At 43.7% G+C, this 16,923-nt stretch overlaps 1 protein-coding gene across 5 annotated transcripts in view; it reads left to right on the forward strand.

Annotated features, from left to right (window-relative positions):
• The window catches only part of USP31 (ubiquitin specific peptidase 31), a 70,056-nt gene extending 54,102 nt beyond the window's left edge, over window positions 1-15,954 (forward strand). For all 5 annotated transcript variants that reach the window (XM_019820798.3, XM_023247020.2, XM_023247021.2 and 2 more), the window contains 3 exons: window positions 3,850-4,008; window positions 5,452-5,604; window positions 7,746-15,954. In XM_019820798.3, coding sequence (XP_019676357.3) covers window positions 3,850-4,008; window positions 5,452-5,604; window positions 7,746-9,316 — 1,883 coding nt within the window. In that variant the 3' untranslated portion in view covers window positions 9,317-15,954. The remainder of the gene's footprint in view (window positions 1-3,849; window positions 4,009-5,451; window positions 5,605-7,745) is intronic.
• Window positions 15,955-16,923: the final 969 nt, after the last annotated feature.

A 16,923-nucleotide genomic window follows, 5' to 3' on the forward strand; every position in this document is an offset into this window, starting at 1 on the left:
TGTGGAGTTCCCTAGCAGTCAACCCTGAGACCTCCCTGTTGGGCTCCCAAACCCCTTTGCTGGCACATTCTCTCAACCTGCTTTCCCCACGGGATGCAGGAGACAGGGAAGGTGACTGGATATAGTAATCTTATATTTTGGGGATGTGAGAGGAATGGTCCCAGCTTGGAGCATGTCTCATAGTGGAGCGGTTTGCTTTGCCTCTGCTTGCTCTAGAAGCACGCTCAAGGAGAGGAACGAATGAGATTGAGAAGTATAAGTCCCCAGAAGACAGAGTTAATATTAATTAAACGTTTAGATATATTTTACCTAGTATTTTGGCTTAAACCAAATTTAAAATCTGGTGAGACTGTATTTTGGTCTTGCATATTTTGTATTTATATTTGATGGGACCCATTTATATAATAAATGTCGTGTGTCTAATTGGATGTTTGCCTTTGGGGTGTTACCAGTCATATCTATGTTCTTTGATACTGAGTCATAGAATTACACGCCCAGGGACTCTTCAGATGGAAAGGAACTTAGAAATGGTTTAATTTCACTGGTTAGCTGGTGTGGTAACACCTTTGCCAGCATCCCTGGTTGGTGTTCGTCCAGCTTCAGCTTTGGTAAAGAATGTGTCTTTCATTTATAATATTGTTTCTCAGGAAAGTAATGCAGTTTCTAGCAAGAAATTGTTGAGAAAAATGGGACAGTGCTGGATTTTAACCTATCATGTTATTCTTTAAAAAAAAAAAAAAGTGAGGCATGAGCTGGGGCAGAGGGAGAGAGAATTGTAAGCAGGCTCCACACTCCATGCAGAACCCAAGGCAGGGCTTGATCCTACGACCCTGGGATCATGACCTGAGCTGAAATCAAGAGTCGGACACTCAACCAACAATACCCCTCATGTTAATCTTTATATAGAGAAGACTTTGGAAAATGCCTGAAAACCCACAGGTACTTTGGAGGCAGCATAGTTTAGTGAAAGGAACGTGGGCTAGAGGCTAGACACCTCTTCAGAGCTCTGTGACCTACAGCAGGTAATCTTACTGGAACTTGGTGACCACGCCCGTGCACTGGAACCGCTCATGCCTGCCTCTCAGGGCCTGTGTTACCTAGGAAAAGCTTAGGCTCTTTCTGCATTATTTCCCCCTTTGTGATGCTTAGGCCATACCACTGCTTTTCCAGTATATAAAATGTTTAGGGTTTTAGTTTAGAGAACATTTTAAATACCCTAGTGTTGTTGAATTCGAGATACCTTGTTTTTAAGTCCTTGTTTGGATTTTTTTTTTAAGTTTATTTATTTTGAGAGAGAGGGCTTGAGCAGGGGAGGGGGAGAGAGAGAGAGAGAGAGAGAGAGAGAGAGAGAGAGAGAGAGAGAGAGAGAATCCCAAGCAGGTTCCATACTGTCCATACAGAGCCCGACGTGGGGCTCGATCCCATGAAGCATGAGATTGTGACTTGAACCGAAATCAAGAGTTGGACACTTAACTGCCTGAGCCACCCAGGCGCCCCTATTTGGGATTTTATTTTGCACTAGTTCTAGATATAATCAACTGGTACGTGTATAGCTAACTTGTGTATGGATTCTAGATCAAACTTCTATGAGGCAGAACCTGCCTTGTTCTTTTTTAAAATTTCCAATTTTATTTATTTATTTTTAATTTTTTTTTTTAACATTTATTTATTTTTGAGACAGAGAGAGACAGAGCATGAGCAGGGGAGGGTCAGAGAGAGAGAGAGAGACACAGAATCTGAAACGGGCTCTAGGCTCTGAGCTGTCAGCACAGAGTCCGACGCGGGGCTCGAACTCACAGACCGTGAGATCATGACCCGAGTTGAAGTCGGCCGCTTAACTGACTGAGCCACCCATGCGCCCCTAAAATTTCCAATTTTTCACGACTCAATACTTATGTAAAAATATAGTAAAAATATCCTGGCAGTGTCCAGTTGCTATGAAAGTTTTTAAATGCTTATCTCAGTTTGAGTGCTTAGCTTGTTGTGGACTGGGACCAGTCTGCAAACCACAGTTTGAATAATACTTGTCTAGAAAACATTTGAGAAGCTAGTTCCAGAAAGAAAAGTGAGTTATCTAGTAAATACATTATTAAACCATTAATGTGTTCCTGGGCTGCCTTAGTTGCAGTGCTGTGACTGGGAATAGACTGTCCTGGAGAGAAGCCTACTGATGCTAGTGCAGGGCTGCTGTCACCTTGTCTCGGGGGCATGTCCCACTCCAGAACAGCCACCATCTCCCCAGCTGGGTCATTTATACGTTAGGCCTGACCTGCCCACTGACGAGTTGCTGTTTTACCAGCTCCCCGTGCTGCTTCTGTCTCTATTTCTCTCCCCTTTCTGGTCCCAGGAGTCCATGGCTGTACATGGCTTCCTTCCCCATGATCACAGATTCTTATTCTGCTCTTTTTTGGGACCTGTCTGGTTGTAACCCATCCTCGCCTGTATCCCCTTTATCTCTTAAGGCTCCATACTTTACAAATGTCGTTGTGGCCTGTCGAGGGAGTCACTCCTGGTGCCTCATGGGACCCTGTGTGCCCTGCCCCTCAGGCATTCAGCTAAATATTCTAGCCCTCATGTATTATCACCCCAATAAATGGGTATTTTTAGGAAGTGTGATAAGGTACTCCTCTGAATCCATTTTATCACACCCCTTGACATATCTTTACAAGATCACGTGGCTTCACAAACACTAAGTTCTTGTCTTTTGCTGGTACTTGAATGTTCTTAATTTCTATTTCAGGGTTAGAATTTGAACTGGAGAAAAACACACATGCATTCCTGAGCTCAAGTGTTCTTAGTTTGCCAGGGCGCTTCCACTGGGCATTACGTTGTTCATACTACCCCTGAGGGAAGCAGGGTGGGATAGGGTTTAAGTGCAAACTCAGGGACTAGATACACCTGAAATGAGCTGGGCCCTGTCCTTCACCAGCTGCTTGACCTTTGGGCAACCTGGTTAATCTTTTTGAACCTCTGTAAAATGGGAATAACAGAATAAATCTCATGGGATTAATTGAGGTATTTGGCACATAATAAGCACTAAACAAATACTAGCTGCTGCTATTATTAGTATCATTATTTCTAGTCCTATTTTCTATCTCTAATAAACACTGAAATGTTACAACATACTTAAATCAGGGTTTTCCAGCTTCAGCACTCTTTTTTTTTTTATTTAAAAAAAATTTTTTTTTTCAACGTTTATTTATTTTTGGGACAGAGAGAGACAGCATGAATGGGGGAGGGGCAGAGAGAGAGGGAGACACAGAATCGGAAATAGGCTCCAGGCTCTGAGCCATCAGCCCAGAGCCTGACGCGGGGCTCGAACTCCCGGACCGCGAGATCGTGACCTGGCTGAAGTCGGACGCTTAACCAACTGCGCCACCCAGGCGCCCCCAGCTTCAGCACTCTTGATAGTTTGGCTGGATAATTCTTGCTGTGGGGACTGTCCTGTGCATTGTGGAATGTTTTGCAGCATCCTTGATCTCCACTCACTCATTGCCAGTACTACCCTGTCCCCTAGTTGTGACAGTCAAGAATGTCTCCATTTGTTGCCGGATGTCCCTAGCGGCGCAAAATCGTCTCAGGTTGAGACCCACTGCCTCAAGTAAATAAGTACGTTGGGCTTTCTAAGATTAAGTAGAATTTTGTACATTTGGAATAGTTTGGAATGTCTTGAAACATTTTGCCTGAGCTCACAACCCAATTTGGATTTTTTACCACTTTGTGTGTAACTACGTGCGACCTTAAAAAGCTCTTGAATGAATTAGATGAGCCAAAGAGCTGGTGTCTGTGGGCAGAGTGGAGCGGCCGGTGCCCCCTCCCCTGGTACTGATGGCGGGCTCTTTTTGGCAGCCTACTGTAAGAACTCTGTGGACGGCCTCTGGTACTGCTTCGATGACAGTGACGTGCAGCAGCTGTCAGAAGATGAGGTCTGCACACAGACAGCGTACATCCTTTTCTACCAGAGGCGGACAGCTATTCCATCATGGTCAGCCAACAGCTCAGTGGCAGGTAAGGCCAGCCATTCTTCAGCAGCTTCTTCCTAGAGCAGAAGATTGTAATGGTCCAGAGAATTTCTCCACAAGGTCTCATGAGTCTGTTGTGTTGATCAGATAAATTCTCACATTTGAGTTTAACCTGGAAACCAAAATGACTGCAGTCAAGGAAATGGGGGTGGAATGTGCGAACCAGCAGAGTTCCCACGGAAGTGGGTAGCGCCGGTCTCAGAGTGAGCTTGCCATGTTTGCTTGTGGAACGAATGAATGAAAAAGCGGTATGGCTGCCACACTAAAAGCAAGAGGGAATGAGACCTGGCTTTGCCATGTTTCGGTCGCATCATCTGGAAGCACATCACATCCAAGCCACATATTTAAGCATCTGTAATGTGGGTGTACTAATAATATCCGCCTCATGGGGTCATTGCATGCATCAGATTGCATAAATGTACGTTAGAGCCTTTTAGACAAGGTAAAAGCACCATTAGAAATCGTTCTTTTTCCCGATGAGGTCGGCCTGTTCGGTTGGAAGGGTTGAAGGCTATAGTAATGATAGGTGGGCTGGATTTAGCTGGATGGGGTTTAGTCTGGATGCAGCCACACGGTCCAGACAAGGTGACGCATGCTCCTTAACGCAGCGTCTAAGAGACTGTGACCGACAACGGAGACATGGTAACATCAAATCATGTTAGAGAGTATTCACCCTGAATCTCCTTGAAGCTTGCGAGGGATTGGTTTGAAGCCGCTGAGAAGAGGAACCGCTGAACCGAGTGAACCCCTGCTGGAGTGAAGCCCCACTCAGTGCACCCACCCCTCAGTAGCTGCTCACCCAGTTGAGAGAGTGAGAACTCCAGTGCTCTAGTGCCTTCCCTCAGTGCTTTCCAGATTCTGAGATATGCTTGGAGATTACACCCTCTTGAGGTCTACTTGAGTCTTGTTCTCAGTTTCAAGAGCAGTTTATGTTGCTCTGGAATTTAAGGGCATCCCTGGAATGGACAGTACAGATGACATACAGCCTAGTTGTGTGCATGTTATGTGTTTGTATGTTAATATTGTGAAAACGACTTAACAATTCCACAAAGCAAGCTAAGAAATAACGGTGCACTGCCACTTTTATTTGCTCTGTGTCAGAATTTTTACTGTGTGTACTTAGAACGGTGCCTGGCAATAGGTGCTTAATAACTATTTGCAGAATGAGTATAGATGATTCTGTTGCCAGCACTTAAGATTTGTACTTTGCATTATGAAGTGTCCATGCCAATACTTGCATTTTATTACTATAAACGTGAGCTAGTCTGCCCTCCTTCTTTGCATCTTGATGGGATATTCAAGCAGGGGTCTGGGAGGTAAGACTGACACAGGCCACCCCAGCTCAGGCGCTGCCCCTTCACACGAGTGTGTGCCACGGAGCCAACCTGGGACTCCAGCCTGACCCCAGTGCCTGCTTCCTTTACTGCAGGCTCCACCAGCTCCTCCTTGTGTGAACACTGGGTGAGCCGGCTCCCGGGGAGCAAGCAAGCCAGCGTGACCTCCGCGGCGTCCTCCAGACGCACCTCTCTGGCCTCATTATCCGAGTCGGTGGAGATGACCGGAGAGAGGAGTGAAGACGATGGTGGGTATGGGTTTTGTGACAGATTTCCAAAGTGGCATCTCACGGACACGGCACAGGGTCCCTCACGCTTAGGAGCTAGGCCCCAAGAAGATTGTCGGAGAAGGTAAAAGGGCTGTGTGGCTGTACGGTCATAAGTACCATTTTATATAAACCTGGTTATTCGCTTTTCCTCTGTGAGCTCTAGGATGAGTTTCTCCTTGTACTTCATTATTTTCTACTCCTAAGGCTTAGTGTGGAGGCTGGAGCTTTAACTGTACAATAAAGGATACATTTCTTTCAGAGTGCTTTCCAAAGTGTTCAGTGCTTTGCCCAGGGCCACCTGGCGAGGAGTTGCTGTGCTCGCCCAGTATGGGGGCTTTCCAGCTCTCAGCTTTTCCCCTTTCCACTGCTGTTTCCTTTACAGGAATTTGTGGCATGTTCTTTTAAGTGCAGAAGCATCTAGAACAGAAACTCTTGACTCTGCATAAAAGAATTCTGAAGATGGTCACAGTATGGATACTTGGGGAAACACAATACAAATAGAACTATGGGTTTTTTTTGTTTTTTTTGTTTTTGGGTTTGTTTTTTTTTTGGTTTTGTTTTGTTTTGTTTTGTTTTGTTTTTTACCTTCACTTATGCTTGAGTAATGGCAGCCCTCAGTTCTGACAGGAACCCCAGGTGGTGCGGGAAGGATCAGGCAGCCCTAGCATTGAGGCTGGAGGAGGTGAGAGTGAGCTCAGCTTCTCTAATGAGGACAGTGACTCATCTCCCAAGCCTGCAGCCAGCATGTCGGTTGCTGTAATCTGTATCTAGTGATGGGTAATTGTGAGACCATGAAGTGAAGGAAAACTGCAGGAGGGTGGACGGGGGCCGCCAGGCCAGGGAGGTCTGCCTCATTGTAGCTCCAGGCCCGCTTGCTTTTCTGGCTTGTTGCCTTTTTCTTTGTAAAATAACAAGAGTACTAGGCCAGAATTGCTAACAAGCTCCTGATACTTTATGAAAATCCGACCACTGAGTCTTTGCTTTTTCAGGTAGAGGTTTTTCTCAACACAGCTTTTTAAACTTAGAATTCACTGTTGTTTTAACAGTAAGCTGGTTTGCCGCTGGTCTGTTTTTAGACAGTGTAGTTGGTGAGATCAGTATCCTCTTAAGCATCATCATCACAGTGGTGCCGGGGGGTGCCCACAGAACAGAGCCTGTCTCCGAGGATCTTATCTGGACATAGCTTTATAAATACTGCAGCCACAGTACCAAGTGTGTATGGAAGTTAATTTAGAATCTTTTCTTTGGAAGGAAGTTTTAAGGCACTCAGAATAGAAGTATGTAGTTCTAATTGTGAACATTTTCTTCGGAAGTTTGAAATAACTCAGGATAGGAGTGTATTGTTCTAATTATGATTATCATCTCTAGAAGTTTGAAGTCAGGATAGGAGTGTATCGTCTCTGTTCTTTTTCACCGATCTGCTGTTATACTCAATAATGACAGGCCAAGCTGCATGTGGCATTGAGTTGGGGGCAAGGGTTTGTGTTTTTGGTATTAGCTCTGCCTCTAATTTTGTGTAATCTTGGGCAGAGACTTCACTTCTGTGGGCTCGGGCTCTGGATGTCCTTAGCTGGGTCAGTAGCTCACATTTACTGTGCATGTGTGGAGTGCCAGGTGGGCACAGGATTTTCAGGATTTTATTTAGTTCTTACAGTAGTCCTGTGAGTTAGAGCAGGGATCAGCAAGCGACAGCCTATCGGCCAAGTATGAGCTCTGCCTTTATTTGTAAATAAGGTTTTATTGGAACACAGCCACTCCCATTTGTTTATGTGTCTTCTCTGGTTGCTTTTGTGCTGCAGTGGCAGAGTTGAGTGGTTGGCCCACAAAACCTAGAGTGTTAACTGGGCCTTTCCAAGGGAGGTCTCCTGACCCCCGACGTACAGAAAGAAGATCGATAGTTTGCTGATCCCTGAGTTGGAATGTCCCTATTTTATAGATAGGGGACTGAACTCCGAGAAGTTGCAGTCGTGTGGCTGCTCCTTGACCCCAGACATGCTGGCCCTGAAGGTCATGCTCCTGTCATTCCACCAGGCTTGCCTTCCTTCCATCTTTAGTACCTTAAGGTGTTGCTCAGACATGTTTTCAGTGTAGCTTAATGCTGTTCTCTCTGCTGCATTCAGGAGGTTTCTCAACTCGACCATTCGTGAGAAGCGTCCAGCGTCAGAGCTTGTCATCCAGATCTTCTGTCACCAGCCCCTTGGCCGTTAACGACAATTGCATTAGACCTTCTTGGTCCCTGTCTGCTAAGCTGCAGATGCGCTCCAATTCTCCTTCCCGGTTCTCAGGAGACTCTCCGATCCACACCTCTGCCTCCACCTTGGAGAAGATCGGGGAGGCGGTGGATGATAAGGTCTCCATCTCTTGCTTTGGCAGCTTGAGGAACCTTTCTAGCAGTTTCCAGGAACCAAGTGATAGTCACGGCCGACGTGAGCACAAGGCTGTGGGTCGGGCCCCTCTGGCTGTCATGGAAGGCGTGTTCAGAGATGAATCAGACACCCACAAATTGAACTCCGGTGTTTTAGACACACAGAGCAAAAACTCAGCACAAGGGGATTGCGTGCCCCCCATCTCCGATCCTTTTGATAATAATAACCAGATTGCTTATGTGGATCAGAGCGATTCTGTAGACAGCTCTCCAGTCAAAGAGGTGAAACCCACGAGCCACCCAGGCTCCCTTGAAAAGAAACCAGAGAGCACAGCCAAGAGCTCTCCCAGCTCCAAAGGCGCTTCTGAGCCAGATAGAAGCTTGCGGAAGGGGAGACCAGTCTTGGCAAGCCAGGAATCATCTCTTTCAAGTACGTCCCCTTCTTCTCCTGTTCCTGTAAAAGTTTCTATAAAGCCCTCCCGCTCCCGAAGCAAAGCAGATTCTTCTTCCAGAGCCAGTGGACGGCATTCCTCTCCTGGCCCTGCCCAGCCTAGAAAGGAGTCCTCCCCCAAATCCCAAGACTCCATGTCATCTCCTTCACCCCAGAGGCAGAAGTCCTCTTCCTCCCTCGCCTACACTCCTTCCTCCGCATCTGCCAAAAAAGCCCCCGGCCCTGCTGCAAGGGGCCCCTTCCCTCCTGGGAAGAGCAGGACTTCAGACAGGAGCTTGAGTAGAGAGGGCTCCAGACAGAGCCTGGCTTCCGACAGAGCCAGCGTCACCTCCAGCTCCAAACCCAACTCCCCTCGGGTGAGCCAAGCCAGGGTGGGGGAGGGCCGAGGAGACGGAAAGCACGTCAGGAGCTCCTCTATGGCCAGTCTGCGCTCCCCCAACACAAGCATGAAGGCTGGTCTGAAGAGGGACAGCAAGTCAGAGGACAAGGGGCTATCCTTCTTCAAGTCGGCCTTGAGACAGAAGGAAACCCGGCGGTCAACTGACCTTGGCAAAACAACCTTGCTCTCCAAGAAGGCTGGCAGTAGCTCTGCCAAGTTGGCCAGTAAGAATGCCGTGGATGACAAGGCAGAGAAAGGCTATCAGCCTGCAGGTTCCCAGCAGCCAAATGCAAGTGCAGTTGGAAAAGAGCAGCTTGTCTCCAAGGACCCTGCTTCCGCTAAACATTCCCTGCTGTCCGCTCGCAAATCCAAGTCTTCCCAGCTAGATTCTGGAGTGCCCTCATCTCCTGGTGGCAGGCAGTCTGCTGAGAAATCCTCGAAAAAGTTATCTTCTAGCATGCAAACCTCTGCACGGCCTTCTCAAAAACCTCAGTGATGTTTCTGCAATCCAAGTGTTTTATCTGTAAAGATGTTTATTTATTTAGAACCCCTTCCCCCCCCACCAAAGCCCTCTATGCTTTTGTTTTATATGTTTTAGGTCACGTGCCTGACGTGCGAGTGTGTGTGCGTGTGTGTTTATGTGTGTGTATGTGTGTGTGTAGAATTCAACTGCAAATTGTTAAAAGCGTCGCCTTATTCTGCCATTGAACCAAATAACAGCCATAGGCAAAGTATTGATACCAAGCTAACTGGAATCATTGTAGACGAGACCCTGGGCGGTCCCTTTAGCAATTGTACATATTTCTTTCTAGAGAACTCTAATGACTTTCGTTGGACACTAGGGTTTGGAAACCTGTGAACCAGTTAAGCTGTCATTAGTGTGTACTGTAGAGGGATCAGTTATTTGACTTGGGTTTCATCTGAGCAGGATTTGTCCTCACAGCTGATTGTCGTGTGGCACCAGGAGCTCTAAAAACTGTGACACTAACAAACAAACCGAGAGAAGACTGTTGCTTTCTGCACTTTGGCCCCATCTACCAGTCTCTGTGAAGGGCAATATTTTAACACTAATGTTTCTCAGGTATATACTCAGCTAGTCTAGGGTGGATGCGCATCAGCAAGAGGGTTAACCAAGAAGGTGGCCTGTGGGTGACTGTCCTTTCTCTAACTGCCACAGATAGAAGTTTCTGGAGGTAGAAATGAAGTCCTTCATAACTGCAAAGATGTGTGTACTACACGCTATCTTGGTTCTTTGGAGATGTCCTAAGGGGTGGCAAGTTGGACGGCCAGAAAGCCAGTCACTAGTTAATTTTGTTTTCCTTCTAAATTTGCTAGCTAAGGCCATTGGGATTTTGAAATGTAGTAGAGCAGTTAACACCTTTGAAAGATGCCTGGAAAAAAAAAAAGGATTCTGAACCGGATGCATGAATTTGTACCATTTCCCTTCTCTGGTGTTGCTTGTTCCTTGTGTTAGAAGCCAACAGCTCCATGCTGCCCTGGGTGCACATGCCCACGTTTCTTATTATACCTTGGGGAGAGGAAAGATGTTGCCTGATGCCAAAAGTCAGTTGATGGTGTGTTGGAGTGATGTGTGACAAAGTATTACGTGTGTGCTTCTGATCTGCCTGGCAAAGTTACAGACTGCTTTTCAGTAAGTCATTTATTTTTTCTTAGTGGTTAAGATTTCATCTCTTACCCAGAACTCACAAGCAGGATTGGAGCATGTTCCGTCTGGCATTGTCAGTGAGAAAACAAGGGAACCTCACAGAAATCTTACAGATAAGCAAGATCATAGTTCTTCAGGCTTTCTGGAGGTATCCTGGAAATTCTTAGCCTTTTTTTTTTTTTTTTTTCTATTTTTCTTTTTTTTTTTTTTTTTTTTAATGTCAGGAGAGCCATGGTCCTGATTTTCTTTGAATAGCATTTGTCACTTTGCCATGAGATACAGCATGCTAAGTTTATATGCTTTTAAATATTAACTTTTAAAAAAAAATCATACTTTCCAGTTCTTCCTGAATTCTTGGTGCACAGATCCATTTATAATCTCCCTTTTCAGTATTGCTGTGTGTGAAGTAATTAGAGCACATACACATGCACAGCTATGAATTCTGCGCTGCCTTTTGTTTTGTTTTCTCCCCATAAATACCTCTTGGGAAATATTTCCAGTAGGTTTCTTAACTTTATTTTGCTGCTATTTGAGCATTAGCAGGTAACTTGCAAGTCTGGAGGCCATTTTATGTTGAGGGTAGCTGGAATTTTAGACCCTTGCAATATTTAAGACTTAGATACTCAGCCTTGTGAAAGTTACCTTGTGCTCTATGAATCTCATCGAACGTGAGCCTGTTGCCCAGTGCACTCAGTCCTGTACTCGCCCCTGCACCGGGTGTCCCTGTTTCACTGCGCAGGTGGCTGTGGGTTCCTAAAGCAGCATCCCTCTCCTCTGTCGTAGTGTAACTGCCGCTGACTGGCTGCCTGCAGTGGTGTTATTGCTGCCAACAGCACACCAACAGCCTGTGAATGTTTTGCCACCGCTGGTTTTTCTGTGTTGCTTTTATTTCCTGGAAAGGACGCACCAATAATGGGATCGTCGGTAGCAGGAGTTTGATTTGAGCCTTTTTCTTTTAATAGGTAAATCTCATTTGAAATCTCCTACCTGAAGCTCTGAAACAGTCTTAGAATTAAAGTTTGACTACACAGAGGGTTTTAATAACACCTTTTCCTGAGGCTGTTATCAGTTAAGCATTAATAGAATCTGGTTTAATTTTCACGTGGCAAATATTTTTATTCTTGTATCCTCCAGGAATGGATTTCCCATTATGTCTAGTGTCTTAAGCACACACACACACTCCAAAAAAACACCTCTACAAATTTCTTTAATTTTCTATGGTATCTAGAAATAAAATTTCAGTATCAGTAAATTATATGTCTATGGAGTTTAGTCCTTCTTCCAGATTTAAATGAAAAAATACTGTGGTATTGTCAAGGTAACTTTAAGCTATTCTTTCTGTGCTTGGTAAACAATGAAAATCTCGTCCCCAACTACTAGGTATAACCTTTAAGACACAGAAAAGGAGATTTGCCCAGAAGTTTGGAGGTGTTCTTTGAGGTGTGAAATATCTTATGGGAAAATTATTACTTGGTTCAATTCAGTTGTTTGGTAGGTTAGGGACTTGGTGTTTGCTTTGCTTTTTATTTTCCTGGTAGCATTTGGCACAGAAGCACATCTGCTTTGGGGTTAAAAATCATCTGTTGAGGATGGTGGGCCTAGGTTTCTGGTTGACAACTGAGTGGGCCTGACTAGAGCAGTCATTTCCTGGCGGACAGAGAATAATCCCTGGACAGTAGTGTTACTCTGTAATGTTTGTTTGCTTTTAAAAAACTTTATTTTTGATTTCTTTTCCTGTAAACATGCAGTGCACTGAGGCTATTCCATTCCTTAAGACAGCCCTACACCTTGCCTTTGTAATCTCTTATATAACGTGGAAGCACAAAGAAACTGCTAAGCTCACGTCATCTCAAGATCATCTCCCAGCCCTTGTATTTTCCCATCCTAAAAGCAGCCTAACTGAAAGTAAGTCATACCTCGCTGGACCAGTAGAAATGGATGTGGGCGTATTTGTGGTCTGGTAAAACATTGTAATTATCTGTGAGGCTGTCCTTAACTCTTGCAATCATTCTTTCCTCTCTCATTCATTCATTCTGCAAACATTCGTTGAGGGCCTGCTTTGCTCATAAAGGCAAGCTGAAAGCTTCAGGAATTTGCTGTAGCTGAGGAGCCCTGGGAGCACAGCCGATGAACCAGGGGATGCTGGTGAGGCCCTAGATGGAGTGACGGTCCCCCGAACAAAAAGATCAGGTGGATTCTGGTGAACCGGCCAAGGCCTGTGGTCCTCTTGAGCAAGTCTCTCCTGTTCTGGAAACCAAAAGTGCCCTTCTTCATCTTCAGAGACATTTTACTCTTACATCCACTTTTTCAGACTGAGCTGTCTCTACGAGTTAGCGGTTGAAAATCCATTACAGAATCACTTTCCATTAGAATTTGGTCATCCACATTTGTTTGAAATAGATGTGGGGATTGGGGGGTGGGGGACAAATTGCCATCCCTCTAAATAGCTATCATGCTAAAAAGTAGGAACAGTATGTAAAGGAAGCAGTAGTGGCAGCCTTTAGGAAAAATGGAACAGAGAAGAGCTGTGAACAAAGCTCACTTATTTCAAATAAACATGTTTTTAAAAATAGATTGACATCTGATGTTACATTTCATTCTGACAAATTACTGAACAGCTGACGTTATTGTTTCCTATGTAGGTTATTAGAATTATTGGATGCTATGATAATTAGTGTTTCTGGGTTGGATTTTTGAGATAGTATGCAAATCATAAGCACAGTTTCAATAAAACACATATTCTGTGAGGCATGTTGAACTTGTATTATTTGGAATTGAGAAGAGCAAAACTTGCTGACAAAACAGTGCCCGTATCATAAACAGAAAGAGGCTGTTCCTGCACAGACTGTCCGTCTTTACTTTCATAAAGGGTACATAATTGTTGAACCTGACTACATCTTTTGGGGGGAAATCCTATGCTTTTATTTAAATGAACACTTAGTGTTTCACACTGCCTTTTGATCAACTCTCAAAGTGTTTGTTTTGCAGCTGCAATTTGAGCGTGACCGGTCATTTCCGCACCCCCCACACCAAGTAATGAAAACAATTTTGCATGGCCTCCATCTAACCCAGAAAGCATGTTCTTACCACCTATGCAAACAACGAATACAAAATGTGGGGTACACTAAATGTGAATTTTAAAAAAGGCGATTCTTGGATTATGGAGCTCTATTTTTGAATTTGTAATTTTTTACATGTGGCTTAATCATCAATAGAGAAGAGCATGAATGTGTTTTCTTGTTTTGCTTTGCACATGTTTCTCTTTGCTGATTTTTTTTTATCGTTGGCAAGATTGTATGAAAATAAGTATTTTGCAAGCACGAGTGGAATTGGATATGTTGAACACACACGGGTTTATATACTGTATTTAGCCTGAAGACTTTCCTAAAGTATTTTGTTCTAAAAATAACCTGCCATTTTCTATAGATTTTAATTTTTTATATCTTCTAGGGTTCTATCGTGGTCACAAGGAGAGAATGTGGCTTCTAATAGTGCTAACAATTTTAAAATGCTTTTGTAGAGACTTAGAGCTGTTTTGGAAAGCTGTGGAGCTTTGCAGCCACTGGTCACAATAAGAATAAACTCATGGAACTTATGGTAGCAGTCTACAGTGGATTAGGTTCTAGATCCATCTCACATTCATTTAAAAACTGGTGTTTCCCAGTTTTGGAGGGAAGGGAGGTCCATTGCAGGCTTGGGAGGCCTTTTGAGTCTCATACGTGTACTTTCCCCAAGATTCTGTTAAGCCTCTTCTGAATGACTTGTCTGAGATTCTGATACCCAGCATTCACTAGAATCATCTAGAGAACTTTTAAAAATGCTTGGGTCCCACTCCCAAGCTTTTGATCTAATTAGTATAGGGGCAGGTCCCAGAAATTGCCGTACATTTTAAAGCTCTTGGGGGTTTCTGATATGTAGTCAGAACTGAGAACCACTGTGCTTACACCATCCCTATGGTGAGAATCACTGCCATGTGAAGCACTCAGGAGTGACTCAGACTCCTCTGTTTCGTTGGAGAAGAAAGGAAAAAAAGATTGAGAATTACTGATATTAACATCCTGTTTGAAATAAGGGAGCCTTTCTGATTTGAGGCCCTGTTTGGGAGCTTGGAGCATTTTGTGGGCAGCCCAGCACTTTTGCCACTCTGGTGGGATTTGGTGGTCTTTAGTTTGCTAGATGAGACAGAGTTCCCTGTGGGGTGTGCATCTTTCCCAGAGCCTTTTCCCTGGATGCCGCCACAGGACCAGACCCACAGGGGAGTAGGGAAGTCATCCTGAGTTTAAAAATGCTGAAGCGAAGCCTTCAGTGGCTTGAAGAACCTGTCCTGATTTTGATGGAACAATTGTTTCTGTAGTAATTACAAATAGCCGACTCCAGGCTGCCACCTAGTTTCCTAGTTAGCTCATTCTCTACTTCTCCACAGGGTAGTTTCAGAAGTGATTTTACTTTTAAAATGACTGTAAAGCATTTTGTTTGGAGTCTTTTTTTTTTTTTTAGTAACCCCCAGTATTTATTCTTGTAATTAAAAAACAAATCAAATAATACTCATCTAAAAATGTGGCAATAATGTTACCTATGGAGGCAAATGAAATTTACTTTTGATCTGTGGTGAGCTGCACTTACAACATCTTCAAAGTAGTCTGCTATGCTTTTTCAGGTGGTTTCATCCTGTTGAGCATTATGCTGCCTACCAAAAAAAAAAAAAAAAAAAAACAAAACGCACAATTTACCTGGTGTTTTCAACATTTCAAGGAGTGAAGATCTAAGTAGAAATCCAAATTGGAAATCATCCTTTAGAAAAGCCCCTTGAAGCAGAGTTCCCTGTCGCGACGGTGAAAAGGCAGTATGGTTTCCTAGGTGCTATTCTAAGTGGTGTGGTGTCATGACATCAAAGGGGAAGGCAGATCCAGTGTTTTCTGAAGCTCAGGTTCTCTTCTGTAGGCCTTTCGGATATGTGTTTATGTTCCCTATCGGTTTGCTCACCAACTGTGCCTCTCACCACTGGTTAAAATCGAATTCAAGCCCCATTACCAAAATCGTTTCTTCATTGAACTCCTCAGTGTCACACTGGAATTTGTGTAGTTGTCTCACAAGCTGCATGTCCTGTCACTGTACACGCAATGCTTTGGTATTGTTCATGCACCATTCGTAGTGATTCCTGTATGATTTTCTTGTTTTGTTGTACGGTAATAATGGAAGGCAGGATGTCTTTCCTTGAGGCCGAAGAAAAGTGTGTCATTTTAAATTATTTTAGAACAAGTGCATGAGATGTGTCACTGACTTCTGTTATTTATTTGTATGTTTTATTATTCCAGGTGTATGCACTTTTAAAAAGCAAAATTTATATTTTTATGTTTAAAACGTTTTATTTCTGGAACAGCAGTTGATTATATAGTATACAGTTGGAATTAAGACAAAAGTGGAAAATGTAACAATATAATAAATTTATTACATGATGCCCTCTTTAAGCCATATTCCTCTTTCTCCCCCTTACCAACATGTATCTTTTTGGTATTGACTAGCCTTGAAAATTAAGCAGAAATTATCTTTGTACCACACTTATCTCTACAAAACTCTTTAGAACCGTAGTGTTAAATGGAAAAAAGCAAGTTAACAGAAGGATATAGATACTCTATATGTAAAATTTTAAAACAAAAAAATCACATCTATGCTTAATTTAATTTTCACAGATGGGGATTATTATTCCCACTTTTCCAAGAGGCAGATGTCCTCGGCCATGGGGCCGAGCAAGAACTCACAGTCTGGCTTAATTCCAGTGAAGGAGCCATTCTTTTCTGTGCCCTCTCTTGTGCCCGGATAACCTCCTTTTTAACTGTCTTGTTCTGACAAAATGTTCTCCACGGTCTTTACCTCCCCTTAGGACAGGACTCCCTGTTGAGGATGTCACATTACTTATGACCACTTGGGGGCACCAAAGATCACCATCATGAAATGGAATTTAAAAGTCTAGTGCGTGTGTGTTCTATGCCTGACTGTTGAAATGCTTATTCATTATGAATTGAGTGCATTTTCAGTGAGCAGGGGTTTCAGTTTATATGAGTACCTTACCAGCCATCATTTTTCCTGGAAACTATTAAATGGAGGTCATAGAGGAGATCTTGTTTTCTAAAGCACAGCATGATGATTTAGGGATAGGGCAGGGAAACCTTTCCTAATCCAGGACACATGTGAACCACATGCCCTAAAACCGAGGTGCAGCACTTACAAACCTCTCTAATTTTGAATAGTAAAGTTTTGCTTTAGGTTCTCTAAAGAGTTTAACCATGTAGTACACTGATTGATTATTCAGGAAGCTTCATTATGCCTGAAAGTATTTGCATGTCGTGAAATACATAGATTTAATAGTTCTGCAGATATTTAAGGATCATTTTGTCTCCATAGAATTTGGAAGATTATTTTTAAAAATTTGAATGATT

The sequence above is a fragment of the Felis catus genome, chromosome E3 (assembly GCF_018350175.1).
Source record: "Felis catus isolate Fca126 chromosome E3, F.catus_Fca126_mat1.0, whole genome shotgun sequence".
In the NCBI taxonomy this organism is placed as follows: domain Eukaryota; kingdom Metazoa; phylum Chordata; class Mammalia; order Carnivora; family Felidae; genus Felis; species Felis catus.